Source organism: Poecilia latipinna, unplaced genomic scaffold, assembly GCF_001443285.1.
Source record: "Poecilia latipinna isolate Pla-1442-1.1 unplaced genomic scaffold, P_latipinna-1.0 Scaffold1426, whole genome shotgun sequence".
Classification (NCBI taxonomy): Eukaryota; Metazoa; Chordata; class Actinopteri; order Cyprinodontiformes; family Poeciliidae; genus Poecilia; species Poecilia latipinna.
The window spans coordinates 77,084-103,236 of NW_015114042.1; the positions used below are offsets into that span (position 1 = coordinate 77,084).

Below are 26,153 nucleotides of genomic sequence, written 5' to 3' on the forward strand. Positions count from 1 at the left end.
AATAGCTGGAAATGTTCCACGGAAAATGCAACCGCAGCAATCTTTTCTGTTTCTCCAGCAGATTGCAGATGGGAAGGAAAGCTGCAGGACAACATGTTGCTGAACTTGTCAGATTCTTGGGCAACTTCAGGAAGTGGTTTATTATCACAACTGATGTTAAAAACATTACTTCAGCATCACAAAAAGTCTTTCTTCATATCAAACACACTGACAACTAGCCCAGCCAGCATGCCTAGGTGGGCCCCATGTGGGGAAAAGGAGGGCAGACTATATGGGTCCCATATGGGTTTGTCCGCGGGTTCCACGATGGCCCCACATGGGTTTGCCCATGTAGGGCCAGAGCCCACATGGGCCCTGCATGGGCCCTATATGGTGGTGGCCCACATGGGTTTTGTCCAATTAGGGCCCATGCAGGGCCCATGTGGGCTGTGGCCCTACATGGGCAAACCCATGTGGGGCCATCGTGGAACCCGCGGACAAACCCATATGGGACCCATATAGTCTGCCCTCCTTGTCCCCACATGGGTCCCACCTAGGCATGCTGGCTGGGTAGTCTACATTTCACAGTTGTTGTTTTGTTTCAATTGATTTTTTTTATGTCGTGGATCCTTCTTTTCTGCTTGAGTAGACGTTTTTGTTTGGAAAAGAGGAAGCACTAAATTAGGATGATGCAAGTCCCAGTATTGCAACACATGACAGCTGCAAATTTAAACATTCTTTCTTTCTTTCTTTTTTCTCTTTCTTTAAGAATGATGTTTTTCGGCATAATTATGAGATCGTCTCATTTGATCTTCTGTTGCCAGCTGTCAAAACCAACATTTAATCAGCCCTGGGCAAAAACCTGCCTAAAAATATTTAACAAATCATCCATTGATGTTAAGTCTGGCAGAAGTGATTGAGCTTTTCCCATGTTGATGTTGGAATTGTTTTTGAACAGCAGATGCATCATTTACCACAAATGATCAAGTGTTCTCTAAAGGAATGGTATGTCATTGTATTTTAGGCAATACAATGTTTTTTTTTTTTCTCACATTAACAAATTGAATTGTTTGTTCATTTGCATCTCTGGTAACACTTTATTTGAAGAGCTGTGCATAAGACTGACATGACTATCATAAACATGAAGTCTACTGTCACAAAGTCTCACTTGGTAAATAATGCTACTTTTATTGGAAAATTGATACTTTTAATGGACTTTTGAATGAAACTATTAAAAGTGTCATTTATTAAATCATGCAGAGTTAACAATTTTACTGAAAATTTTAGTGCAACTTTGCAGTAGAAGTGTAATTATTTACCAAATGACATTTCATGACAACACTCAAACATTCATAAAGACTCCTTCATGTTCGTATTTGGCACTTTGTCATGTCTGACACCGTCATGTCCGCCTTTCTCACGCACCTACAAATACAGTGTTTCCGCATCTTTTAATGTATTTCCAATAATGTATGAAAGTCTTAAGTGGTTAAATGAAAAATCTGCATAACGTGCCAAATATTTTAGACAGATGAATCGTCAGAATAATTGCTAGATTAATTGATTGCTAAAATAATCATTAGTTGCACCCCTGATATGCAAGTATACAAAAACATATCCTCTTGTGATGTCGCTATCTCGAGAATAGGATCAACGGTCTAAAAATAGAAGAGATTTTGTCCACAGCTGTTGCCTTGAAAAAGGCATGAGCGCTGATAAATGTTTTGTGACAAGACATGAGTGAGCTCCCAGCTATATACATTCACTGACTCAGAGAGGAACATCCCTGTCTGACAGCTCTGATTCTGTGCAGCTAAAGGTTGTTCTCTGCAGGGAACCCACTCCCTCAGATTTCCGTCTGTGTTGCATCCTCTCTGAGATCAATGCAATCCTTGCTTCACAGGGTACATGGTGTTTCCAGTAGGTGCCGCGCACACATATAACCGTCGCACAAAAACAACCATCTTTGACTTCACAGCTTTGACTAATCTCAGGGGAATGTTTCACTGAAAGACTTTCAAGGCATAGCGGTACTCTTTTGGTTTGCCTCCTTCAGGCAGCACTTTTGGTTCCTGAGAAAATCCCATGGGATTTGCCTGTAATTAAAAAAAAAAAAAAAAAAGGAACAAAACAAAACACTTTGAGCTTAATGTAGCCAAACTACTGGTTGTGGTTATTTAACAGACATGCATAAAAGCAAGTTTTAAGTAGGACAGATCATTTTCAGACAATGTTACCTCAAGAAAGAGCTGAACAGAACAGAATAGAACATTGTGAACTTAAATTTCTTTTAAGGAAAATCCCGTATGTCAGTGCAAGACAACGTCTCTGTGGCATGTTTAGCTTTTCATTTTGATGTGTGTATTTCTCAAAAGTTGCACAAGTGAAGAATTAGTTCTGCAATCCATGCTTTTGATTCATCTCCATGAAGTTGAACAGCAATGTTTTGGCCTGAATTCCTCTCTTTCCTCTGTCCTGATACGGGTCTGAGAGCAACTCGCTTTCCTGCCGTCTCTTGAAATGAAACTAGGGCACCTCACGCCCCGGACCCTCCTCCAGGTCGCAGACCCCGACCCATTCTGACGTTTTTGTAGTTCGATAGCAGAGCTACAAGTCGGCATCGGAAGCCTTGTCTGTCCAGTCTTGCAAGTTCGAGCCAGTAATGTGAATGATCACGTCTTGTAAACAAGATGGCTGACGCTAGCGCCAAGAACATCGCCGAATGCATTTGGATCATGTGCTTCCTCAAAACAAAAATGGCAAAATCAATACCAACCTGGGTGTACAACCATGTGCTTCCATGTATAGCAGAATTATTTCTACTATACAACTCTACAAGCCTTATTATTGCTTTTTTTTGTTCTGCTCATGGACTATCCCATTGTTTTCTTATCAACAGTGCCCTAGATGCCACACTTTGACTAGGTGTATTTTTCTCATGGACACTCGCGGAGACTTTTGCAGAGCAAACTTGTATCGATGACGAAAAAAATCGCATTTGGCTAAATACAAAGTAAATAACTGAATGCATAAAATGAACTATAGAAAAATAAATGAGCACAAAATTAGCACTAGCTTCTATATGAACAATGAAAATATGACATTCTTTTTCATATGTATTGTATCTTGTTTCTATTTTCTCCTTTAATACTTCCATTTTTGTTAGCATCCCTTATTCTTGTGAAAATGACATCTTTTTAATGCTGTTTGTGAAAAGTTATGAGAAAAATCCAGTTGCTATATCCTTCTTTCATCACAAGAGGTGATGTAGTTCCTGCTCTTCCCTTGTTAATTCCTGGACTGATGGATTCTTCTGTATGCAGATATTTTATTTAATGCTTAAGCTCCTCTTTTTAAGCTGGTCACTTTCCAGACTTTGAAATGAGTGCGTTTTCTGTTAGAGCCTGTTCCACCGAGACATTATCATCATTTACTCCCATAGGAGTACAATGTTGGTTCAACTGCTGTAGCCGTGGAAGAATGTTGCTTTTTCCTTGCGCTGTGGCACAGTGGACACTTTCCCGACAAGCCATGCCAAGGAAAACACAATTACCAACTGCTGAGTTTGATAACAAAAGGAATTCTGATTCTATCTAGCATTACCAATTGCATGCACACATAAATAGTTTGAATGCATGCACAGATTAAAACTCACAGTATAACCTCATGTGATTGAGGTGTTTGGGAAATGAGAAGTGTGTGTGTGTGGGGGGGGATGGGCAGGGGCATATGTGTCTACATGTGTGTTAGTGTTTGGTGAAAGGAAAGCATTGTGAGTTCTTTTAACTGACCTTTGTTTGGTATTTCTTAGGGTGGAGTATCCAAATCACATTTTCCAACAAATTCTTTACATAAACAGATGACTGACTGTGTTTGAGCAATTGTGTTGTTTTTTTTTCCTTCATACACTTAGGTGCTTCTTGCTTACATTCCTGGTTTCAGTTAGACAGATTGTCATAATTAACAACTTCTATTTCGAAATGTCTTACAGACGTAAGTGGAAATTGTGAAACAGATCTTTAAAACGCCTGCTGATGACTCTGTGAGAGCACACGACCGGAGAGAAGCCGCTGAAAGTCTGACCTGCTTTACAATATTTTTTGAATGCCTTTGCAGCTCGTGGTGTTGACTTTGGAAACCTCACGGAGGCTTGGCTGCTGCAGGCCAGGAAACATCACTAGCACTAGGGCCATGTGGGACCTCTCCTTTAAAAGAAAAAAAAAAGTTTGAGGTTTTTTCTCAGCCCATTGTAAGTAATCAGGCAAATAGAAGCTTGCTGTTGTGCAGTGAACAGACACTTCTTTCAAGAAGGCGGAGAGCAATGCTTACTCTACTGGAGGAAGAGCCAGTAGACCGGCAAGAAGTCAGGACATATGCTCGCTGCACCAGCAGACGGTTACACCAACAGTGGATCTTCTGAAGCCAACTCGTACTCCACTGGATGTGATTCCCTCTGAATGCAAATTCAAGCTCCTCCAATTGCTGGCAAGCAAAGAGCAACAGATGCACTCAACCACAGGCTTACTTTGCAACCCTGTCTCAACACGCACACCAAAGCTGTGCCCACAGGAAGAGGATACACATGTTTTATTGACAGAACCGCAAGTGGCTTGAACCCGTGGCTGACTGGATTTATTTCTTTAAACCATTCCACCTTTCTTTTTCTCTCTTTTTCTCTCTTGGGGTGAACTCCTGAATCGCTTGAGCCAATATGATGTCTGTTGCTGTGGTATGTGTGATGTTTTTTCTCGTGGGCTCAGGGGAGGCTCAGGTTGCTTCACAAACTCTGGGGCAAAGCCAGAGACAGGGTCAAGAGCAGGACAGTTCCGCTACCCCTTGGAGACAGGTGATACAGTGGGAAAACAACGGACAGGTGTTCAGCCTGGTGAACAGTGGAGCTGAGTACGTTCCTGCCGGAGCCGGAGGTCAAGAAAGAGCTACCAGGGTCATTTTGTCAGATCCCCGTCCTTCACGCAGACGTCAGGGAAGCAATCTCCGTAGGCAGGCTCCACCAAGGGGGTCCTCCGAAACTGTTCGTGGGCAGGCAAGGCATCCTTTCGGTTTTGGACAAGTGCCTGATAACTGGAGGCAAACCACAGGCAGCACAGGAACCAGCCAGTTCCACAGTTCCTCGAGCAGTCAGCGCCGTCCATCGTCGTCATCGACTTTTTCCTCGTCTTCATATAACATACCATCCTACCCTCAATACCCATTTCCCCAACAGCCTCCCTTCCAGCCTTTTGACGGCGGTTTTCCAGACGCTCCTGTCAGAAATTACGAGCCACCTTTCCAGCCTGTTCCAGGCACCGGATACAGCGGAGGAACATTTGGGACTGGACAAGGGTTTGCTGCAGGTGGATTTGGAGGAGGACTGGGCTCAGTGTTCCCCGGTTCTCCATCTGAATTCCCCGAAAATGGTTACTATTACTACCAGTCGTACGGCTACGGACCCAATCCAGGGGTACCCGCAAGTGCCCCCCAGCCATCATTTGCAGATGGTCTGGATCACAGGTACACCCACAGCCTTTTCAATGAGGAGTCTGCCCCTGCCAACCCAATCCCTGATGCCAACCAAGCGCTTCCTGTTGTGGTGGATAGACCAGGAGCTGCTGGGCAATCAGCAGTCCGAAGCCCACAATATGAGCAGTTTCCTCCCTATGGAAGACCCCAGCCTCCTTTCTCACAGCCTTTTCCTCAAGGCAGAACCTCTCCAAACTCTGCCCTGGAGAACTCTGGTACCAACGTTGGCAATGTGTATCGGGGAACCCAAAGAGGTATGTTACAACTTGGTTAGTGAATTTAAAACCACAACACCACAAACAACACAAGTTATTTTGTAAGCATAGTTGGGCAAGTATTAATAGAGAGCTGAAGTTCATGACTCATTTACGTTTTTGTGAAATCCTGAAGCATTTTGTTTTACATTTTAAAAAGAAACAAGGTTCATGCCGCCTCTTACAGATTTGCTGAAGGTATTTCTGTCTCGAAGGAGAAAAGATGAAACGCTTCTCATTTGATCTCAGTTGTTGCTGTGCATACTAATATGAAATATGCAGAATCCGCAGGGGAGTAGGAATGCCCGCCACACCCACCTTCACCCCTGCATGCATTTGCATTTTTTTTTATTCTGATATTCTTGTTTTTAAATTTTGTTAACAATCTGATGTAATCAAAATGAAACAGCTGGTTGAAAGTAAAGCTTCTTCTTTTTTCCTCTTTTGTTCAATTGCAAATAAAGTGAAGCTGATCCGAAGTTCATTTTCCCCTGCCAGTGAAGTTATTGAAACCAGGTGTTGTGCAAAAGCCTGTGAACATGTAGCGAGCAGACACAAAAACCACTTTGTTTTTGGAGGGGAGGGTGAGAACGGAGTTACAAGGAAATCGACTGGTTCTTGAGGCATTTCGATTCTGCTAACGGCTGCGGTGACCTCATAAGTGGGCTAGTGTCAAGGGGTGTTGGTGGCTGACTTCTGGGCAGGAGAGAGGAGAACGAGGGCGGGAGAAGCGGTTCTACCCCAATCCCTGAAAGGAGGGAGAGTGGAAAGTCCCTGTAACACATGGGGTCCATTTCTTTGGCTACAGGAAATCAAATAAATATTTAGTCAGGGTACTTGGGGGAGAAAAATGAGAAGTGTGGAAGCATGTAGCCTGCTGTCCCAAAATGTTTATTGAACAAAGCAGACGCTTTCTGTGGCTCTCCAAGCAACCGATTTAGATTCCTTTTAATGAGCGGGATGAAGACGTTTCTCTTGTCACTGGTACAGATTACCACACGAGGCAAGATTAGAGATCAGAAAACAACAACAACAACAACACGGGTGCCTGAGCTCTGAGTGCCGGAGGCTGCGCATGCACCGAGTGGAGAGCAGATTCTCGAGCTCGCTGATGCAGGTTTATCATTTTTGTTTCTCGCTACAACCTGTTGTCCTGCACAGCAGGCGCTCTGGTGTGCCGTGTGGTTCCCGACCATGGTTCATTAGACGCTTTAGAGCTGAGAGCCATTTCTAGCATGCAGCACAAAAAAAGTCATCATGTGCATAAATGCCTTGGCGCTCTCAGTAATCACAGCAGTATGGATTCTGCTGTTAAGAGCTTTTGAAAAGCAGACATCTTTATTGCACTACTTCGCAGTAAGACATAAAAATTTTTTTACACTGTTATAACTTTTCCGATGTATACTTTCAGAGTGATATCAAGAGGACAATTGTGTTTACAGGTTTTAGTATTATTTGTTTTAAACAAATAGTGTTCAACGTATCCTTGAATGCTGGATACTGTATCCTAGACGGGCTTCTGATGCTTGTGATCGCACGTAATTTAGGGTATTTTGAAGGTTTCTAATATTTTTAAATATTGCTTCAGTAATTCAAGAATGCTGCAAGAATACTCTTGTATTTGTCACTAAAATTGAATCACAGAGCAAAGTGATAAAACAGATAAATAGCCACTTGAACATAAAGACATCAATCCTTGGAAATTTCACATCTTCCCATCTCAAAAGTTTGTTTTATTTAGAAATTAAACCCAACAAGATTTTGAATTTATAAGATCTGAGCAATGACTCAAAGCAGGCAGTGTCCTTTAAAGATAAATAAAAACGATGTGCTGTTAGGCCAGAGGAAGCTGGCGTTACCAAGATCCCTGTGAATCACAGAATCTCCATAATATTGCTGTTTGGACACCCCTGGAAACCCTAACAAAGCTGAAACAATCATTAAAATACCACTGGCATTACTCTGTTCCCTTCAGCTGTACTGAGGATAACATTTGGTGTCAGTTAAAGCCAAAGTAATTGTCACATAGAGGACGTTTCTAAAGAGGAGCTCAATGAGTGGAAAGTAAAGAAGTCAAACTGCAAGCTGTAGTGTACAACAGTGAGGGAGGAATAGAGGCTTTAATTTCCCTCTGAAGTCAGGGTCAATTACAAAATCAGATTCTGTAATTGATTAGTTTAGTGACCAAGCTAACTACCACTAGCTGTGCATCCTAAAAACAATGTCTTTCTCAGATTTGTACTGTACCGACGTGTAGCTACATGTTCGCTAAGTGAGGTTTTATGGAGCTTTGTCTAAATGATATACTGTACTGTTAGAATTAAAATTGGTTTTGTTTCTTTACTCTACTTTAGTTTTTGAATTAAATTTCTCTCATTTCCAATTTCAAGGAAACTTGCTGCCAATTTTCCAAATTGAAACCTAGGAGATTTCAAACGGACGTGATTAAACGGCACTCTTTAATTAATCATATGTCATATGCTGGTTAGCACCATGTCATCAGTCCATGGATTTAATGTTGACCTTTCACTCTAGATAAAATCCTCCCATCTCAGTCAGTCTTGACTGAGATGACCTGAGAAATGGTCACAAGCTTAAAATCTGTCCTGTGAAACTACCACTAGCCCTTCTGAAGTAGAAGGGGAAAATAAATGGTAATGAGAGAATGTCAAATATGTATTATTTACTACCATCTAACAGGATGTAGCAAAAAAAAAGGAGAACCCTTGTTCTTCCTTTATCTCATATAAGCCAGAAACCCTGCCCAGACTTCTTTTCTCTGTGCCCCACTTGGAGAGTAAGAGGAAGTTGTCGCTTACAGTTGAGGGCTGATCAGCTTTGCCTTCTCGATACACTTTATACCCCTAGAAAAGACCCACTTTCACATTTCAAAAGATTAGAGGGCAGAGAACAAAGCCGTTTAAAGGAGAGGAGAAAAAAAAAACGAAGTTGGACTGAGAGTGATGTTTGGAAAGCTCAGTCTTTCACACTGGTTTACAGTGTTTACATGGTCTGCTCCAGGAAGCCTCCCGCTGCCCTACATGTCAGCCTCAGATAGACATGTCAGATTGGCAGTTTGCACAGACCCTGCAGAGGGCAAAGGCTGCACTGAAAGTTGCAGCTAAGGTAGGAAGACTCACATAGGTGTGAAGTGCCAGGCAAGTGTTTCAGGAAGTTTGCTTTCTGGTTCTTTCGGCTCGCTTCTGTTAAGCAGATGGAATGGAAACCGAGCTAAATTTTTGACATGGTTTGAACAAGTTCACATCAGACTATGTCTGGCCTTCATAAGTTAAACAGAAAAGTTTGATAAACCTTGACAGAGATCAAGTTGGCATGGCCTTTTTAGGTAATGCTGCAGGCATACAGACCTGTTCTCTGACAAGGCGCCGTTTTTAAAACCTTCGACTGTATCGCTTCGCTTAGGCACGGGCAGGTTTCCACAGTCAATATACTAGCTCCTATGGTTTAAAGTTATTTTAATGAGATGCCAGAGAAAATATTGGTGCAACTAGATTTTTTTTTGTTTCAGTTTTATGGAGCATAGAGTACCAGCACTCTCTGTCTTCCACCTGTTAAAAGAAAGTTGGACTTGTCTGATTTTTAGTATCTCCAGTGAGACCAAAATCAGACAATAATGGTATGGAAACTTGCTCTTATTAAGCAAGCGACATCTTTTTTGTTTTTAGTGATGTTTACTCAAAATGTATACTTTAGTATGAATCCCAATGAAAATAGCAACACTTATACGGCATGAATAGAAATATTACACCAGTGAGCTACAAACCCATTCAGTACATTTATTTTTTTAAGTATATTTATTTTAGTGATGTATTTCACCAAGTGAATAATATATAGATTAGTCAAACTTTTAGTTCCAGTAATTATGATGATTTTCTCACATTTAATAAATATTATAAAGATTATATTATTAATGTCAGACCACAGAAACATGGGCTTCATGAAAAGTTTAATACCTGCTCAAAGGTTGTTTGTTTTTTTATTAGCCGCTTGTGGAACCCTATTTATATGTGTGTGTATATATATATATATATATATATATATATATATATATAATTTTAACAGAATTTGGGATAATATATATAATTTTAACAGAATTTGGGATAATTGTTGTGTTTTGGTTTTGAATAAAAACAACTGAATAATGACATGCTTTTTTGTAAATACAGTGTGGTTTTTACGTTGAGAAGAAATTACCCCTCATAATAATGAGCTACATGTTGTAAACCAGATGAAAGCGAAGCTGAGAATAAGTTTATTACAAACCTTTTTTTTGGTGCAGTGATTCTGCAACCACAGACCGAAATGAAGCTCTTGTGGCCTCTCTCGCTCTCTCAATCAACAACTCTTATCTAGTGGCTTGAACTAAAAAAAAAAAAAACAAACACCACCTCTTATTAGAAAGTGATGATAAAATTCTGAATAGCAGAATAATTAGTGTCTGAGTCTCCCTGATGTGACCCAGACTTGAACTGTGGGTCCTGTTGCTCAGTTTTTTTTTGGTTTTTTTTGCCCCTCACATCCTCAGTCAGCACCAACATATTTCACAGATCACAGAAGATAATGACCAACATGCTAACAAGCACTCTGACGGTGCTGACCTTTGGATCGCTTCGGATATACCTGGAATGATAACAGCAGCCCCACGAGTAAATTTGGCAGGTTAAATAACATTCACTCTTTTAAGACCTAATTAACTCTTTCTGGATTATGCAGTAGCTTTAACAAACATTGGAGCGTTCTGTTGCAGCGTTGAATATGTGGTGATGAAAAATGAGCTTTTTTTTTTTTCCCCATCGTTTCAGGTTTACCTGACCTGGTTCCGGATCCAAACTATGTCCAGGCTTCAACATACATCCAAAGAGCCCACATGTACTCCCTCCGCTGTGCTGCAGAGGAAAAATGCTTGTCGAGGTAAAGCAAAGTCTGCATGAGTTTCAAATGATAGACTGTACATTAACTTGAAAGAAATGTGTTAACATGATTTCTAGACTTGCTGTGTTTCCACGCCTGATAGTCTGGTAGACTATGTTCGATTGAGGAGAAAAATTGTAGAATGTGTGATATTTTCAGACGGTGTGGTTCACTTTCATACTGTGCTGTGTTAAATTAATTAAATGCTTAAAAAATATATATATGTTCACTTCCTCACCTGTGGTGGCGCTGCAACAATATCCACAGAAGGAAACAACCCCAAAACCTCTGAAGAAGAAACTTCCTTCTTCACAAAATGTAAAAAAAAAAAATATCAGAATGGCATCATATTTTAGCGGTTGTAGGATTTTTCTTTTGTTTTTGTAAAAAAAAAAAAAAAAAAAAAAAAATCACTGGTCTCATAAAATGGTGTTTGCCCTTTTAAAAGGGAGTTCCTGTGAGACAGATGGAAGATTTCCCAAATACCCAGAATGCTGAATGTTATAGCCAGAATTGATTGCATCTTCCAGAAGTGTTCAAAGGGGCTCATCCGGGATCTCGCACCCTAAACAAATGCTCCAAATCAACGAGCCTCTTGTAAATGCATTTCACCACTTGGAGGTGCTCTTGAACCAGTTGGCTTAATGAGAAAAGCATGTGTGCCGACCAATCTGCGACAGGAATGTCCTGCTGTCTCACACTTACAGGTTGCTAGCAGATGGCGGCTCGTTGGTCTGGCGGGTAGGCTTCTCACTTCAGGTGCGAGAGGTCCTGGGTTCAAATCCCAGATGAGCCCCAACTGAATGGTTTAAGGGAATTGCTTCTTTAATTGCAGTTTAAGTAAATTGTTCTCATATGCAAAAGGCTATATGTTTGTGCCAAATGGTGGTGTGATTGGGTGAGGAGGTGAACTGAGCCACAGCCATCTCAGTTGCAAAGAAATTAGCAAAATATCTAATAATAAAATATCTTAGTCAAACACTAGTTTTAAATTTAACGTCGTAATTTCTGAAGGTCTTCTACAAAACCCCTGTTTGGTTGCCAGTCGTCCTGGCCTCCACTTTGAAAACCGTAGTTTTGAATTAGTAAACTAATCAAGCACAATATTAAACACAATTTAAAGAGAAACTAAACCTAAGAGCACAACATCAGTAAACTAATTCCTTATTTTTTTAGGGATGAAGGTTTAATGTCTGGGTTTGTGAAAAGCCTCCTCTGAGCCCCAGGCCGGCCGCTTCTGAAATGAAATGTGTCGTCCCTCTGGGTGTTCACTTTGCCCTCTTCCCATCAGAAGCACACCCATCCCTCAAAGCCCTGTATATCCTCTCTGAGTTTGCTGCAATCACCCACAGATGGGCTTTTGTAATTTGCCATCCACTCCAATGTCAACAACAGTCACAAGACGAATGGCTTACATCTTCAGTGGTTGTGAACTGAAGGTTATGCCTCCTTTTTCTCACAAAAAAAAACCGGTCTGTACAACAGAATATGCATCTTGTTTTGTTTAGTGTTTTTCACATTGAAACAGTGTTTGAAGAGACGGTTATAATCTGTAGGATAAATTATTTAGTAGATATACTTCTGGCTCGTAGTTTTCCAGTTCTGCCTCTTTTTTTATTTTTTATTTTTTACTTCTGCTGTTTTACTTATGAGAAACAGACACGCAGACATTCCTCTCGCAAGAAGTTGGACATGCTCCCTTATCTGATTTCTCCACATTTGTCTCCATCCTATAGCTCTGCCTACCGTCCTGAAACCACTGACTATGACGTTAGAGTCCTGCTCCGATTTCCGCAGAGGGTGAAGAACAAAGGCACAGCTGACTTCATGCCCAACAGACCTCGTCATACCTGGGAATGGCACAGCTGTCACCAGTAAGTCTGCAGCGTACCTCCTATAATCCATGTAGTCAGTTACATGTGTGCAGTAGGATAGAACTGTTCACCAGATTATGCATTTTTTGGTAAAATTATGTTATTTCACTTCAAGAAATACAATTGTTTCATGAATCTCATGTTCAATTGTGGTTTCTAGTGAATTGTAACTCTGCTGAATTGTGATTGTATTTTTTTATATTACCTTTAGAGTAGGGGTGCCCAAAGTCGGTCCTCGACGGCCGGCATCCTGCATGTTTTTGGGCTCTCCCTGATTTAACACACCTGGATCAAATGATGGCTCGTTAGAAGACCTAAGAGGAACACTGACATGCTGAAAAGGTTGTTTCTACCACCAGGGAGAGAACTAAAACGTGCAGGATGCCGACCTTCGAGGACCGACTTTGGGCACCCCTGGTTTAGAGGTTCAAGCAAATGCGTTTTCATTTAATTATTCACTACTTTTGTTTTTATATCATCTTGACCTGCTACCGACTTTTCCAGCAGGTAGTTTCTCTCAATGTTTTCTGTTTTTTCAATTAGCGTCAATTAGCTTCTGTTAATGATCTGTGAACTTCTGTATTAAGAAGTAAAATTGGTATTCCTTTGTACAGTTTTATTTTACTGTCTGTGGACAGTAAAATAAGGTATGTATGTTTAAAGTACAAAACCAAATCCACCATCGCAATATGAACTGGTTCTATCCAGGTCAAAACATTATTTCCCAGTTAGCATATAATTTATGTCAGCTTTAGCACCCTGGCCTTTGTGAACATATTTAAATGCTTTTTTTTAATTACTATTTCACTCCAGTTCTTCTCCCTCATACATATTTTATTATGGCCACATTCCAAAAGGGTACTGCTAATAAACTTTACTTAACAAGGTGGTTCACGATTATGATTTGTAAATCAAACTAGCTTCTCTGCAAACTGTGGCCAAAGTGCGTTCCTCGAGCCGCTTTCAGGAATTCCTACCAGCGCAGCTGAACTTCACATCAACTTTATCAGAGTGACTATAATTCAGAACACATGTGGACTCAAGATGTCTGAACGCTCAAGTCAAATCAAAAGGTATTTTAGTATTACTTTAATAGTGTGCACTCCTGCAGCTGCATCCATGTTACTGGACCCTTTTGGATACTGTACATATGTCCTTCTGACAGCCTTGTCTGCTTTTAGTTGAATCTTACATGAAAACATAGATTTTTTTTTTTCTTTCAAGTCTCGAAACCTAAAGTTGGACAGTGAAAACAACCAGGGCTCTCAGTTTTATAAACTTCACTGCAAATCTGCGCCCTAAGCTAACGTAACCAAAACACTCGCATTTAGGCATTCTGGCCACAGAAGACGCACATTTTCCCCCCCGACATTATACAAATTGCGAGGCGACTTTTATCTCGTGTCCAAACAAATCACCCTCTAAAGCCGAATCCAGGCTCTCTTTTCCTGTTCTCATCTCGGAGGAATGTTGAGTGGCCGATAGGAAGTCGGCAATGTTGTCGCTGCCTGACAGCAGTCTGACATGTACGCAGCGGCTCCCAGGAGACGGATAAACCGAGCCAATCACTCCCACTGCCTGTGCGATCAGAATCACGATTCAATACTTTTCTTCCTGTCAATTCATCACAACAGGCCAGGAGGCCGCCAGAGTACGGTGGGGTGGATGTGGGTTTCTGGGACAGTGTTTGGTTACAAAGAAATCTCTTTTCAGGGGGAGAAATGCACTAGCCCAGATTCTTACAATAAACTTTGCTGCCCTACATTTTTGTCAAATACGCCGTGTTGCTTTTCCCTGCGTTCACCCCAATCTTCTACACCGCAGTAACAAAACCAGGGAAGTGAAGCGTCGCTCTCCTGAGAATCGAGGCCTTTGAAATGTTGGGAATTGTGATTTTTTTTATTTTTATTAATTTTTTTTAAACCACCAAAGGCAAACATTTTCACATACTGCATATGGCCCATTTGAGTAAGAACGGAAAGCGTGGGCAGTTTTCATTCATGTACGTTTTCTTTTTTTTTTTTAAGTTGCAAAAATACTTCCTGAATCCTAGACGTTATCTGATTCGCTCTCTTATGAAAGCAGTCTCGTGTTTGTTCAGGTTCTGGGATGTGTGTCCCGCTCGCGCATTTCTGATCGCAAATGTCAGGACACTGTGAGACAGTTCTCTAAGCAACATGTTATTGCTGCCTGTGTTTTATGCGGCCCTGAAAAAAACAAAAGACGTTAAAAGTCCTGTTGTATTTGGTGCGACACGAGTTGAAAAATGCCTTTGGACGGAGTGGAATTTTTTTTTTGTTTTTGTACATTACATTTACGAGGCGTTCTTTGAAATCCTGTGTGTCCTGCCAGCGCTGCATTCTCAGCAGGTTACACAGGCAGTGAAGGGATCCAGGATTCCAAGGAAGCTGGGGACACATCCAGGCAGCTTATCGTCTTGCACCTCCGGCTTTCTAACCTGCTTTCTGTTTCTATCTCTCCTTTCTCCCTGGAAATGACAACATATGTTATAAATAATAAACTCAAGGCAGCCTTTGAGAGGTAGTTTCCGGAACAATGATTGTACTTTAACCTTTTAGGTTTTACATACACACACTTTTTGAATGACTGCATGCCATATGTTTCTCATTATGTCCAGAGTCTCATAAAAGCACTAATACATTTTAACATTAATGTGATTTCATGTTAAGCAGAGTGTAATTGTGAAGTGGCAGGAAAATGACACAAGGTTTCCAAATGATTACAAATAAAAGTCTGAACATTGTAGTGGATATTTGTTCATCCATCCTAGGTCAATTATTTGAGGACCGTTGTTGCAGTAAAGTCTTCTAAGTGCACTTCTGACAGATTTTCCACCAGACTGTCTAGAGAGTCAGATCTTTGATAATCCTCATTTGCAAAATCTCTGAAGCTCTGTCAGATTTAGTGGAGAATATCTGGTAACATATATTTCCAGGTCCAGCCACAAATTCTCTGTTCAATTCAAGTGTTAAACATAATTGGGTCACTTTAGAAAACATGCCTCCATATAAATCCTTCCTTGGCAGCTCTAGGTCAGTAGCTCTATCGTTGATGTTCCACTGGAAGGTCAAGGGTTAATCTCCCTTTCTCCCTCCAAGCCCCTTTTTCAACCATATATTTAACTTTATCCATCTTCTCATCAACTCTTACCAGCTCTCTTGTCCTTGTAATAGAAAAGCACACCCATAGTATGATTCTGCCACCACTATGTTCCTCTGTGAGGATGGTGTGTACTGTTTTGCTTTACACCAAAAGCAGAGTTTGGTGTAAAGCAAAACGGTTTGATTTTGGTCCAGTGGGAGCGAAAGGTCTGCAATTTGTAACAAATTGAAACTGAGACCACAGAGTTAAGTGGATGACTAATAGTTACCCTGTCATAAAATTCTGCCTCTCCAGCATTACCTTGGACATTTCGACTGATTTTGTGAGGAATATTTTCTCTCCCAGGCCTGCAGGGTTGGGTGAACAGCCATGTGCTGGTAGGTCTGTGAGGCTGTTTCTGTTTTTGGGTGAAGAACTGAACAGTTTTCTCTAATTACAGCTATTTGCTACGGAGTCCCTTAGGGGAAAAATATTTCTTTTGCGTTCCCTCTCAATACACTTACTGTAATGTTTGCTGGTCTGTTTTGTATGCAGTCACAAATGTCAATTTAAAATGTCAAATGTGTACATATTTAAAAAGCCTCAGTAAAAACGTGTTTATTATTATTAATTCTTTGGTGCAAAAAAAAAAAAACCTGATTGCAAATCAATTTATTAACTGCATGTTTATGTCTGTTTGTGTGTAGGGTTGAGATGGAACTGCACATGAAAACATCCCTTTAAATCATTCAGAGCAGCACAACAGAGACACAATCAAAACTGTCAGATGGCTTTGCTACCCAGTGATCATAACTCAGAAATAATCCAAATAGTTTAGATGTAATCTTCTTCTTTCCTGCTTACGGAAAGTTTCCGTTTATATCATATGTTTGTTGGTGCATTTCTATGCTAAAAGAAACGAAACTATAAAACTTCAGATATTTCACAACAAGACCGTAAGAAAGGCTTACAGCATTCAATTATGCCGCATGAACTGATCAGTACATTATTGCAAGGTAACGTAAAAGAAAAAAAAAATCCTCCATGTCCTGTAGGGGGCGCCGTAATTTACCTCTCAGGTAAATTTTCATACACAAACATTGCAAAATGTGAAAATGTTTAAGGCTTGGGTGCCCAATTCCTGTTTTCAAGAGCTTCTATCCTACAACTTTTAGCTGCAACCATGTTCCTCATACAGCCAAATCCAGAACACAAATTCCCCGACTGACAGTCATTCAGCTCTGCAGAGGCCTGGCAACAGGCCATTCATCTGATTCAGGTGGACTGAAGAAAGGATGCATCCAAAAGCTGCAGGTTAGCAGCTCATATGGACTGGACTTAGCCACCCCTAAGGGCTGTGAGTTCTTAAAGCACTATGAATCTTTAAAAAGACAGAATCAGGACTGTTAGCGTGTCGGCAAGAGGATAAATTACATCGACACCCAGAACCGTGGCAACACTATGGTGTTCTGTACTCCATAACACCAGACAGGTTTCTACATGGATGTTATTTTTAGTCAGTCACCTGTCTCCAGAAACATACGAGTCCTTGAATGTCTACTTGTTCCAATAGTGGAAAGTGCACACTTTCCCTTAAAAGTCAACTAACAATCTTTAATGACTTTTCCAGTAAAGCTGTTTTGAGAGTTGGGAGATGAAGTAAGGCAAAAGGGGCAATATTTTCATAGTCTGAGATTTTCTGACAATAAGAGACTGTAGGAGCTGCTTACCTCACCGACATATTTAAAGTCAGCAGCACTTAATCATATTTTGTAATATGTACACAGTTACATCATGATGGGGAAGAAAAAACACACAAAAATAGCGGTTACAGCAGAAAGTTGGACTAAATTTAAGTAATACTTAAGTCCATCCTGTGGTAGCATTGAGATCAGCGTTTCTTTCATTTTCAACCATATTATTGGTTTAACAGTGAAATATCTACTCAGTGTACTTTATGAAATCCCTCTTAGGAGGATCATTTGGGCTGTACGTTTATTCTCAACAGCAAACACTTCAAATGTACGTGTCGCTACTGCAGGGGCATCGGACGTGTTTCTAGCAGCAAGGCAGCTCGTGAGAAGCATGCGGCGTTTTTAGTAACTCCCATTCAGGACGTCTTCGTTTTCTTGAATTCGTTTATGATTCGTAAGACTAGTATTCAAATATGAATACATTAGAGGGACAAAAAAAATCCCTGTGTTTCGAATAACCATAAAATTGCACAACTTGAAATTCAGAAAATAAATTCGCACAATAGAAACATACCGAGTTCTGAAAAAAAAAATCATGTTTTTTTTTTTTTTTTAATAAAAAGTTTTTGCTCTAGGATGAGATGGTTTTTCAGTCGTATGAAAATAGATGTTTTTCACAAAATTGTAATGGAAACACTTTTCTTGCATCACATGAGTCATGTGATCAACAGCGGAGGTTACTACTGACAGAAACCATGAAGAAGACAACAGGAATTAGTGGGATGATGGTTTTTTTTTTGAGCATCACACAGAGCATAAAAAGGTGTGGATCATTTGAACCTGTTGAATCCATAGGTCTTCTGTAAAATCGCCAGCTGCCTACTACAATTTCCCCAAAATGCTGTAGCCACTCCCAGGTATTCGCTGTTTGTCTGAATAAGATGCCAACATCTCCTCTGATGACTGATAAATGCACACTAGCACCGTGGCTGAATTATGAATATATATTAGTAGCTGTTTACATAACATGGCTGCTATGCTTTTTTATGACTTATCATGTAAACAAGCTTATTGTCGCATGATTTTAATTTAATTTCTTATTTAGTGGAAACACCGAAATTGTTAAATTGTGTTTTTTGGACATCAGCAGAAAACAATGATTCGCTCACATTTGTAATGGAAATGCAGCTGGTGTTTTGCATAAAGTCGCCAGTAGCAACAAATAAACGTAGAACTTTCCTCTTCCCTGCTGAATTATGCTGCTGTCACTCCCTGCGAAAACGCACACTCGCAACCGAGCGGCGTAATAATGAGCACAGCAGGCTTGCAAAAGTGAAAAGCAACCTGGGGGTCACTTTGATACTTGGGAGAGCACCAACGCACACGGCAGTTAACACCTCAGATGATTTCAAATGGACCAGCTCATTGACTCGGTCTCTCACCAAGAGTAACTCCATGATTCATGCTACGCTTCAGCAGAGAGTCGATCAGTGGCCTTGTGTATCCAGGCTTGCCTAAGCTCCTACAGCTGTGCAAACACGCATCCACAAACAAACGCACGCTGCGACGCGCGTGCTCAGACCCTGCCCACACACACGTATTTGCCGAGGCAAACAAAGATGTGTGTGCATGCTCTCGGAAGCGGCGACGCGCACAAATTCCCACACACAGACGGCTCTGATCTCGCCAACTGGTACAAGTTAATTAACTAAAAATATATCCACCGTTGGGGTGGCGATGCCTTGATTCGGCTATGCTTTAATGAAAGCATTAATTAATATCCATTATCCGCTGATCAGTCATGATGATGTGCTGTCAAGGTGCAGCGTAGCTCATGAAGACGTTGCCTTCTGAGGTCAACAGTTTCAGTACACACAACATAAATCTATTACAACCACAAGTTACACTGTGAGCTGCATGTGTATTATTTAAGGTAACCATTATTACCAGTGTGTATTTAAAAAGTACTAAACAGTTTGGAGTTTTTATATTTGATACACACAACAGCGTGACTTGTTGAGAGTGGCTGGTTGAACAGTAAGTCGAACATTACATCTATGATATCAATATATGTTTCGGTCTTTTCAGTCTGTTACAAAGGGTCAGTAGAAAGAAATATGAGAAAGACACCAGTGTAGAGTTTCTAAATATCCTAACACATCCACACTGTGACAGGAACCTGAAAGTTCCAGAGAGATGGAAATACACCTGGTTTGAACCCATGACCCTTCTTGTTCGTTCACCCTCACGTGTTTTGAACCGTGTCGCTCCGATGCTCATTTTGACAGACATTACCACAGCATGGACGAGTTCAGCCACTACGATTTGCTGGAGGTCGGCACGGGGCGCAAGGTGGCAGAGGGACACAAGGCCAGCTTTTGCCTGGAGGACACCACCTGTGACTTCGGTCACCTGAAGCGCTACGCCTGCACTTCTCACACTCAGGTAATGTCACAAACAAAAGCAGAATAATCAGCTGAAAAAGGGTCTTCTGACTATAAATCTGCAGTTGTATGCCTGTATTTTTTATTTTTTTTTTATTTTTTTGCTGGAACAAACATGCCCTTCAAAATTTTGACTATTTTATTAAATTGGGCGAGAGACGGGGTACGTCCCGGATAGCTCGCCACTCCATCGTCACAGGGCAACATGACCGACAACCACGCATGCAAACACTCACAGGGCAGCTTACAGAGACCAGTTAACCCAGCAGTCATGTCCCTGGACTCCTCCCGTTAAGGTGGACGACCTCGTCTTGGTAGTTTTGTAGTTGTGCCATGCTCTCATATATTCAGATGATGGCGTGAGACATCCAAAGCTTGGGATATACTGAGATGAAATTACACACTAAGTTCTAGTTACAAATTCTAGGGAACAAAAAAACCACAACCAATTATTGGATATTATTTTACGGATAGTAGCTTGTCACCATTAGCGTATAAATGTGTGTGTGAAAGGGTGAATGAAGTGTGAAGCATTTTGAGGCTGATAAAGTGCAATAGAAGTAGGTCATATCAGGGTAAAGAGGGGCTCAATACAAATACACACCAAGCCTTTTATTTATTTTTTTGTTTGTTTTTGTGGTTGGTTAATCCAATGAAATCAGTATCAAATCCACTGAACTTTTGTGCTTGCAACATGAGAAACGTGGGAGACCTTCACTGGGTAGGAATAATTTAGTGAGGCCCTGCGTTTGACCTCTGGAGCTCAGTCCAATCAGTATTCTTTTCAAAGCCTCTCCCCCTCCCCCCGCTGCCTCTTCAGGGTCTGAGTCCAGGCTGCTACGATACCTACAATGCTGATATTGACTGCCAGTGGATCGATATCACCGACATCAAGCCTGGAAACTACATACTAAAGGTGAGAGTCTGGAGAGAGCTGGGTGTGCATTGAAACATGAAGTTTGTAGACCGCGAGTGCGGCTGCATTTCATAGGAACGGGAGAGGGTCAGGGCCACAAAAACAAATCGATTCGATTCATAAAGTTTTCAGCTTTCAGGTGAGAGATGCTTTTTTTTTCAGGCTGCAGTTCGCTTCCTTCCTGAATTGTTTGTCTGGTCACATTTTGTGTGCCTTGGAAAAGGAAAAAATAAAAGATGGAGTTAAAATTAGTTTGAAAGCAGTGCCGGGTCGTGCTTGTGCATGTGTATTGTTTGCACCTGAGTTTTGACTTTATTTTGAACGGCTTCATCTCCTTTCCTTTGTGTGTTTTTCTTTTTTTTCCTTCCCTCCAGCTTGTGGTGAACCCCAAATTCTTGGTGCTCGAGTCGGATTTCACCAACAACGTGGTGAGGTGCAACATTCACTACACCGGGCGATTCGTCACAACAAACAACTGCAAGTTAGCGCAGTGAGTAAAGCAAACGACAGAGTACTTAAACGAAAACAGTAGATTTTAATCGACTCTGACCGGTAGACCTGGAGCTGCAGCTGTTCAGTCTTTCGAATCGGTGTTTGCTTTTGTAAGTTAAAGCGATACTCCACCATCACTGAGACTCACCTTTATAAAATAGCAGAGACTAAATACCCTCATACAGGGAGCCTCCTAATGTTTTGAGACACTTGAGGAACTTAATAGGTTCCTGGCTAAAATATTTGATGGTTTAATGTATTATGCTCTCATTCTCCCGTGAAGATTAACAGCCTCTCAAAGTTTGATATTTTCCCTCAGACGGGGCTCCAAGGGTGTTGAACTTGCAAATAGCTCTATTAGAAAGTGTATCATTGCAGTAAATTACTCCCAGATCCTCTCAGAAAGAGCTTTTATAGAGGTTCAAGTACTCCAGCCAGCCTCTCTTATGTGTGCAATAAAGACGTATTTGTTAAAGCATGTCTGAAATTAGGTGAAACGCACCTCAGTTTGAACGTTGACAGCGAGAAAATGGCATCCTTTAGGCAAAAGCTTAAAGAGCTGCCACCAAAATCTGAAAATGAATTAAGAATGTGTTTTTTCCCCACCTTTACCTGCTTTTTAGTGATACATGGGCACTGACCTTGAAATTATAGGTGTGTACAAAAGACGTCAAACAAAAAGTTGAAAGTTTAGAAAAGTATCAGAAATACACATGTCCTTTAAATATGACCTCGGGTATGTGTATGAAGGCCAAGACTAAAAATATACAACAAAAAAAAAAATACACAACATAAATTTAGAGCTGGTTCTTCCCAAAATTCTAACCTTTTCAGACAGAATTGAGAATCTAAATAAATCTAAATAAACACTTTCTGTAACTGTAAGAACATACAACGTTGTCTCATATTCTGACTTTTTTCATCATATTTTCTCATATTTCAAATGGGTTTTTCTTGTCATAATACTGATCTGTTTTCATTGTACAAGTAAAATTGATCTTTTTTTATTGATTTCTATTTTTTTTTAGATACGGCACAATTTCTTATAAGAAAATCTTGATCAAATCTTTTTCACACTTTCCATTTGTAGAAGGATTTGTCTTAAAGAAAACAAACATTTAAAAAAACATTCCTGAATGAAGTTTAATCCAAAGGTTGGCTGTAATTTCACCTATTTGTATCAAGTAGGATTATCAGTACTTCAGATTTATTTAAAAACACAAACTGTGGACAGCAGTACAGAACAAACTACAATGGATGGCATAAAGGTTTCAAATTCTGTTTTCTTTTTCTCAAACATGCTATAAATAACAAGTAAAGAGAAACTCCAAAATTGAGCATTTAAAAAAAAGATCATATTGTGTCTGTGTATAAAGAAAATTATGTGAAAGTGCAGCAGGCAGATTTTTTTTTTCTTTTTCAAATGGCACAGAAATGTTGCACTGAGTGCTCAAATTCTAACAAAAATATTAAAAAAATGTTTTCTGTTTTCCTTCGCAGGTCTTGATCCAGCATAGGAGTTCTGCCACATTATAGTGATATTCCATTGAAATGTGAATGGAATCCATTTGTTCTTGGTTAAATCTGACTTTTTTTTTCTTCTTTTTGATTTTTTATGTTTTTTTCCATCTCTGTTTAGTTTGGTGCTTTGGGATTCTTGAGCCAACAGCAAACCAGAGTTTCTCTAGTTCTAAAAACACTGAGGTTTAAACATCCCCACTTTACCTTTTTCTTTTTTTTGCATAATGCATCTCACACATTGGCATCCCAATGACGCGCCAGCAGCTCACACAGCCCCGCATTTCGTGCTAAGAGCGCTCCGCTTTCATGTGTTTCAAATGACAGCGTTACCAGCCTGGCTCGGCTCCGTGGCGGTTGACATCACTGACTCCTAAAAGCCGTGTTTACTGTATTTCCACGCAGTTGAGGCTCATTTCAGCTACAATCTAACAAACGAAATTAGGGAGAACGACGGTCCGCATTCATCCGTGCTGTGTGGCAACACACAGAAATGCCCAGTGATTCAGAAGAGCTGTAATTTGTCAGTTTGTGTTTGTCTTCCTCTCTTTACCACCTTGGCAGACCAGCATGGGATCCTGTGATTTATTTTTTTTTTTCCGGCCTCATCCTGTTAAATGTGTTGACAGTGAGAAGAAGACAGCAGGTCTAATTTGCATATGTGTTAACATCAAGGCATACCATTCGTTAACAGGCCGCAGAAAGCCCGACTCTTCGCAAAAAAAAAAAAAAAAAAATCAAGGGATTTGCATATCTTGGCAGAAAAGTAAAAAAGAAAAAAAGACTTGCGGTATTTTTTTATTTTTTATTTTTATTTTTTTGCTTAATTATTGTTACCCTTTTTTATTTGTACTTCACACTCCAACACTGGTCAGATGGCACATAGGTCATCTCTACCTTTTTTAAAGAATGTCTATACAAATATTCAACCAATGCATGATTTTAGTGATGGAGATCATTTTATGTAACTGATTGTAATTTGCTTATTCACTTTTATCTGTTACTGTAATTGCTCAGTTTAACTTTGGTATGTTTTTTTTTCTCAATTGTTTAAAAAAAAACATAAACAGAAAAGAAACCGCCGCTGCAGATACTTTGCGTATGATGCAGGCGGTGCAGCGTTGCAGAAAGCCTCCTCTTCCTACCTCTCCCTTTGAGCGAGTCGCCGTTTCCAAGACCTTTCACCCGCAGAGTTTTAAGTTAGAAGCGCAAAACCCGACTGTGTTTGCTGAGGCAATTATCTGTAAGATATTTAAATGATTCCTGCATGAATCAACTCTAATTTGATGGCAAAACTGCATCTCAAGAGGAACTCCAACAACTGTAGGATTTGACTTTTACTAATGCTTCCGACACTTTCTGGTGAAAAGCTAATCTCTATATATCAACAACATATTGGTCAAATAATGCATTGATGTGATTTTTGGTGATTTTTGGAAACATATTTTATGTTAAGTTCAGAGCAGGTATACTCATTGTTACTGTAGGACTTTCATTTAGTACTGTAAATGATCAGATCTTTTGATTTGATATTTAGTAGCTTGTAAAAACAAACAAACAAAAAAAAAAACATTTCTTGGACCTTAAATGTCACATTGTAATATGCAGAATGCTTGGAAAGGAGCGCATGTGTCACAGCTTAATGGTGCCATTTCAGAGCTGGATCTGTTGGTTAGCACAGATCACACAAAGCTAGAAGCTATTCATGTCAAATCTTTGCTTAGACCCTCAGTGTGACGTTTACATGTTATTACATGAATTTGAACATCCTTCACCCCCCTTCTGGAGCCCTGAATGGGAAAAGTGAGTGAAGCACCAATTCATCTGGTTAGCTCAAGTTTTCTTTTTTTTTTGACATCTGAAATAACAAAGAGAGTGAATGAATAAAAGACATGGGATTTTTTTCTTTTTTGTGCTGACAAATATTTACAACTGTGTTTAATATTCCCATGCGGTAAGCAGATGTACAACCTTTAACTTGGAAAGATGTAACTTCTACTGTAACATTAATTGAAAAGGGGTCCCAACTTGCACACCGCATTGTTAGATCACAATTTACGTAGACAAAAAAAATTACAAACACCAAAGAGTCTGACAGAAACCCTTTTGACATGTTTTGATCCAGTGTTGCAATTTTCTAACAGTGAAATGTAAAAAAAAAAAAAAAAAAAAGCCAATAAATACGTTAATGTCGTCTTTGTGTGCTGATATTATGAAATTGTGTTGTGGTGCAGTGGTACTGGCATAAAGTGATGAGGATCAATAGGAACATTACTAACTTATCCTGTCACACAAAATGTATGTTCATAAAATATTAGGTATGCTATCTGAAAAATCAGAATGTCACATCTGACCACTGTGTGACTACAGTACGTTATGTTTTCACAAAAACTTTAATCCTTGAAGGAAGCTCATCTGCAATGGTAAGACACAAAGGAGGTGAAACCCCCTTCTTTGTTAGCGGACACTTGATCCAAAGTAAATATTCAGTCTGGCCTCTGGGTAATGGGTGACTGTATTCCAGCTGAAGATCATTGCCACAGCATAGGAGAGAAAACAGTTCCACACTTGGTAATTTTGATCTAAACTACTACTCTGGTAAAAAACCAGCCCCTTATTCTGTGTTTTGCTTCGTAGAGGGTCTGGACCCTCTGCTATTGAGAAACGATCCTTCCTGGAGGCGTGGGCTCTGTTGAGGTTTTAAACTTTATCCAGTCGCTAACGCTTGGCCGGTTCGACTCTATGATGCTTACCGGAAACTGCCCGCGGCGCAAACACCCGTCCTCAACTGTGAACAGAGAAGTGCCAAGTCGAACGAGGCGGCTGTTAATATTAATTCAATATTTAGAAGCGTGGCCAACACGGACTGAACGGCTTTGTTCGCTTCCTCCGCTGTCATTGCTGAAAATACAGGCAGACGGCAATTCTAAAACGGCGCAGAAAGATGCCATCATCGTTCACAACTTCCCTTTCCATTCGCCTATTGGCGAAATCTACCGGAGAAATCTAAGCCCCGACTGCGCTGCAAGCGACATTTGAATCGAGTGGAACTGCGTAGGAAGGCGATGTCTGGGCTACTGCATTAATAATTGTCTATAATTTGCTATTCGTAAACAAACTAAACGTATTGTCGCAGAACAGTCAGAAAAACTTGAACAGAAAGTTTGATGTAGAAATATAAGTGGACAATCCATGCTAAAATGTGTGTTGGAAAGCAGAATTACAAAAAAAAAAAAGTTTGAAAAAGCCTCAAAAAGTAACAGCGAAGGCTTTACGGGGAATGTCGGTTAATTCTCTTAGTTGCAAAAAAAAGACAAGATGAGGGTGGAGGGGTGGGAGCACACAGCGATCTGCTCCGAGGTACATTGCTCATGGCAGTTGTATTTGGGTGTATCTAACTAAATAGTTTACCTGCTAAACTGGGGACT

The 26,153-nt window shown here is 40.4% G+C and overlaps 1 protein-coding gene and 1 long non-coding RNA gene across 2 annotated transcripts; one reads left to right on the forward strand and one right to left on the reverse strand.

Annotated features, from left to right (window-relative positions):
• Positions 1 to 527: 527 nt before the first annotated feature.
• On the reverse strand, positions 528 to 25,665 carry LOC106962527 (uncharacterized). The gene is made up of 4 exons (XR_001427992.1): positions 25,587 to 25,665; positions 15,003 to 15,008; positions 13,817 to 13,821; positions 528 to 545 (listed from the first exon to the last, which is right to left on the reverse strand). It is a non-coding gene; the product is annotated as an uncharacterized LOC106962527 (long non-coding RNA).
• On the forward strand, positions 3,797 to 22,809 carry loxl1 (lysyl oxidase-like 1). The gene is made up of 7 exons (XM_015056988.1): positions 3,797 to 5,753; positions 10,577 to 10,685; positions 12,422 to 12,559; positions 19,644 to 19,800; positions 20,620 to 20,715; positions 21,090 to 21,205; positions 22,708 to 22,809. The coding sequence occupies exons 1-7, from the start codon at positions 4,691 to 4,693 to the stop codon at positions 22,712 to 22,714; spliced, it is 1,686 nt and encodes a 561-aa protein (XP_014912474.1). The 5' UTR covers positions 3,797 to 4,690; the 3' UTR covers positions 22,715 to 22,809.
• Positions 25,666 to 26,153: the final 488 nt, after the last annotated feature.

Excerpts from the sequence above, each read along its gene's own strand:
- loxl1 (XM_015056988.1), top strand. The coding sequence starts at position 4,691 with ATGATGTCTGTTGCTGTGGTATGTGTGATGTTTTTTCTCGTGGGCTCA. Across the intron at positions 19,801-20,619 it reads CCTGCACTTCTCACACTCAG|GGTCTGAGTCCAGGCTGCTA; the intron begins GTAATGTCACAA and ends CTGCCTCTTCAG. Across the intron at positions 20,716-21,089 it reads CTGGAAACTACATACTAAAG|CTTGTGGTGAACCCCAAATT; the intron begins GTGAGAGTCTGG and ends CCTTCCCTCCAG.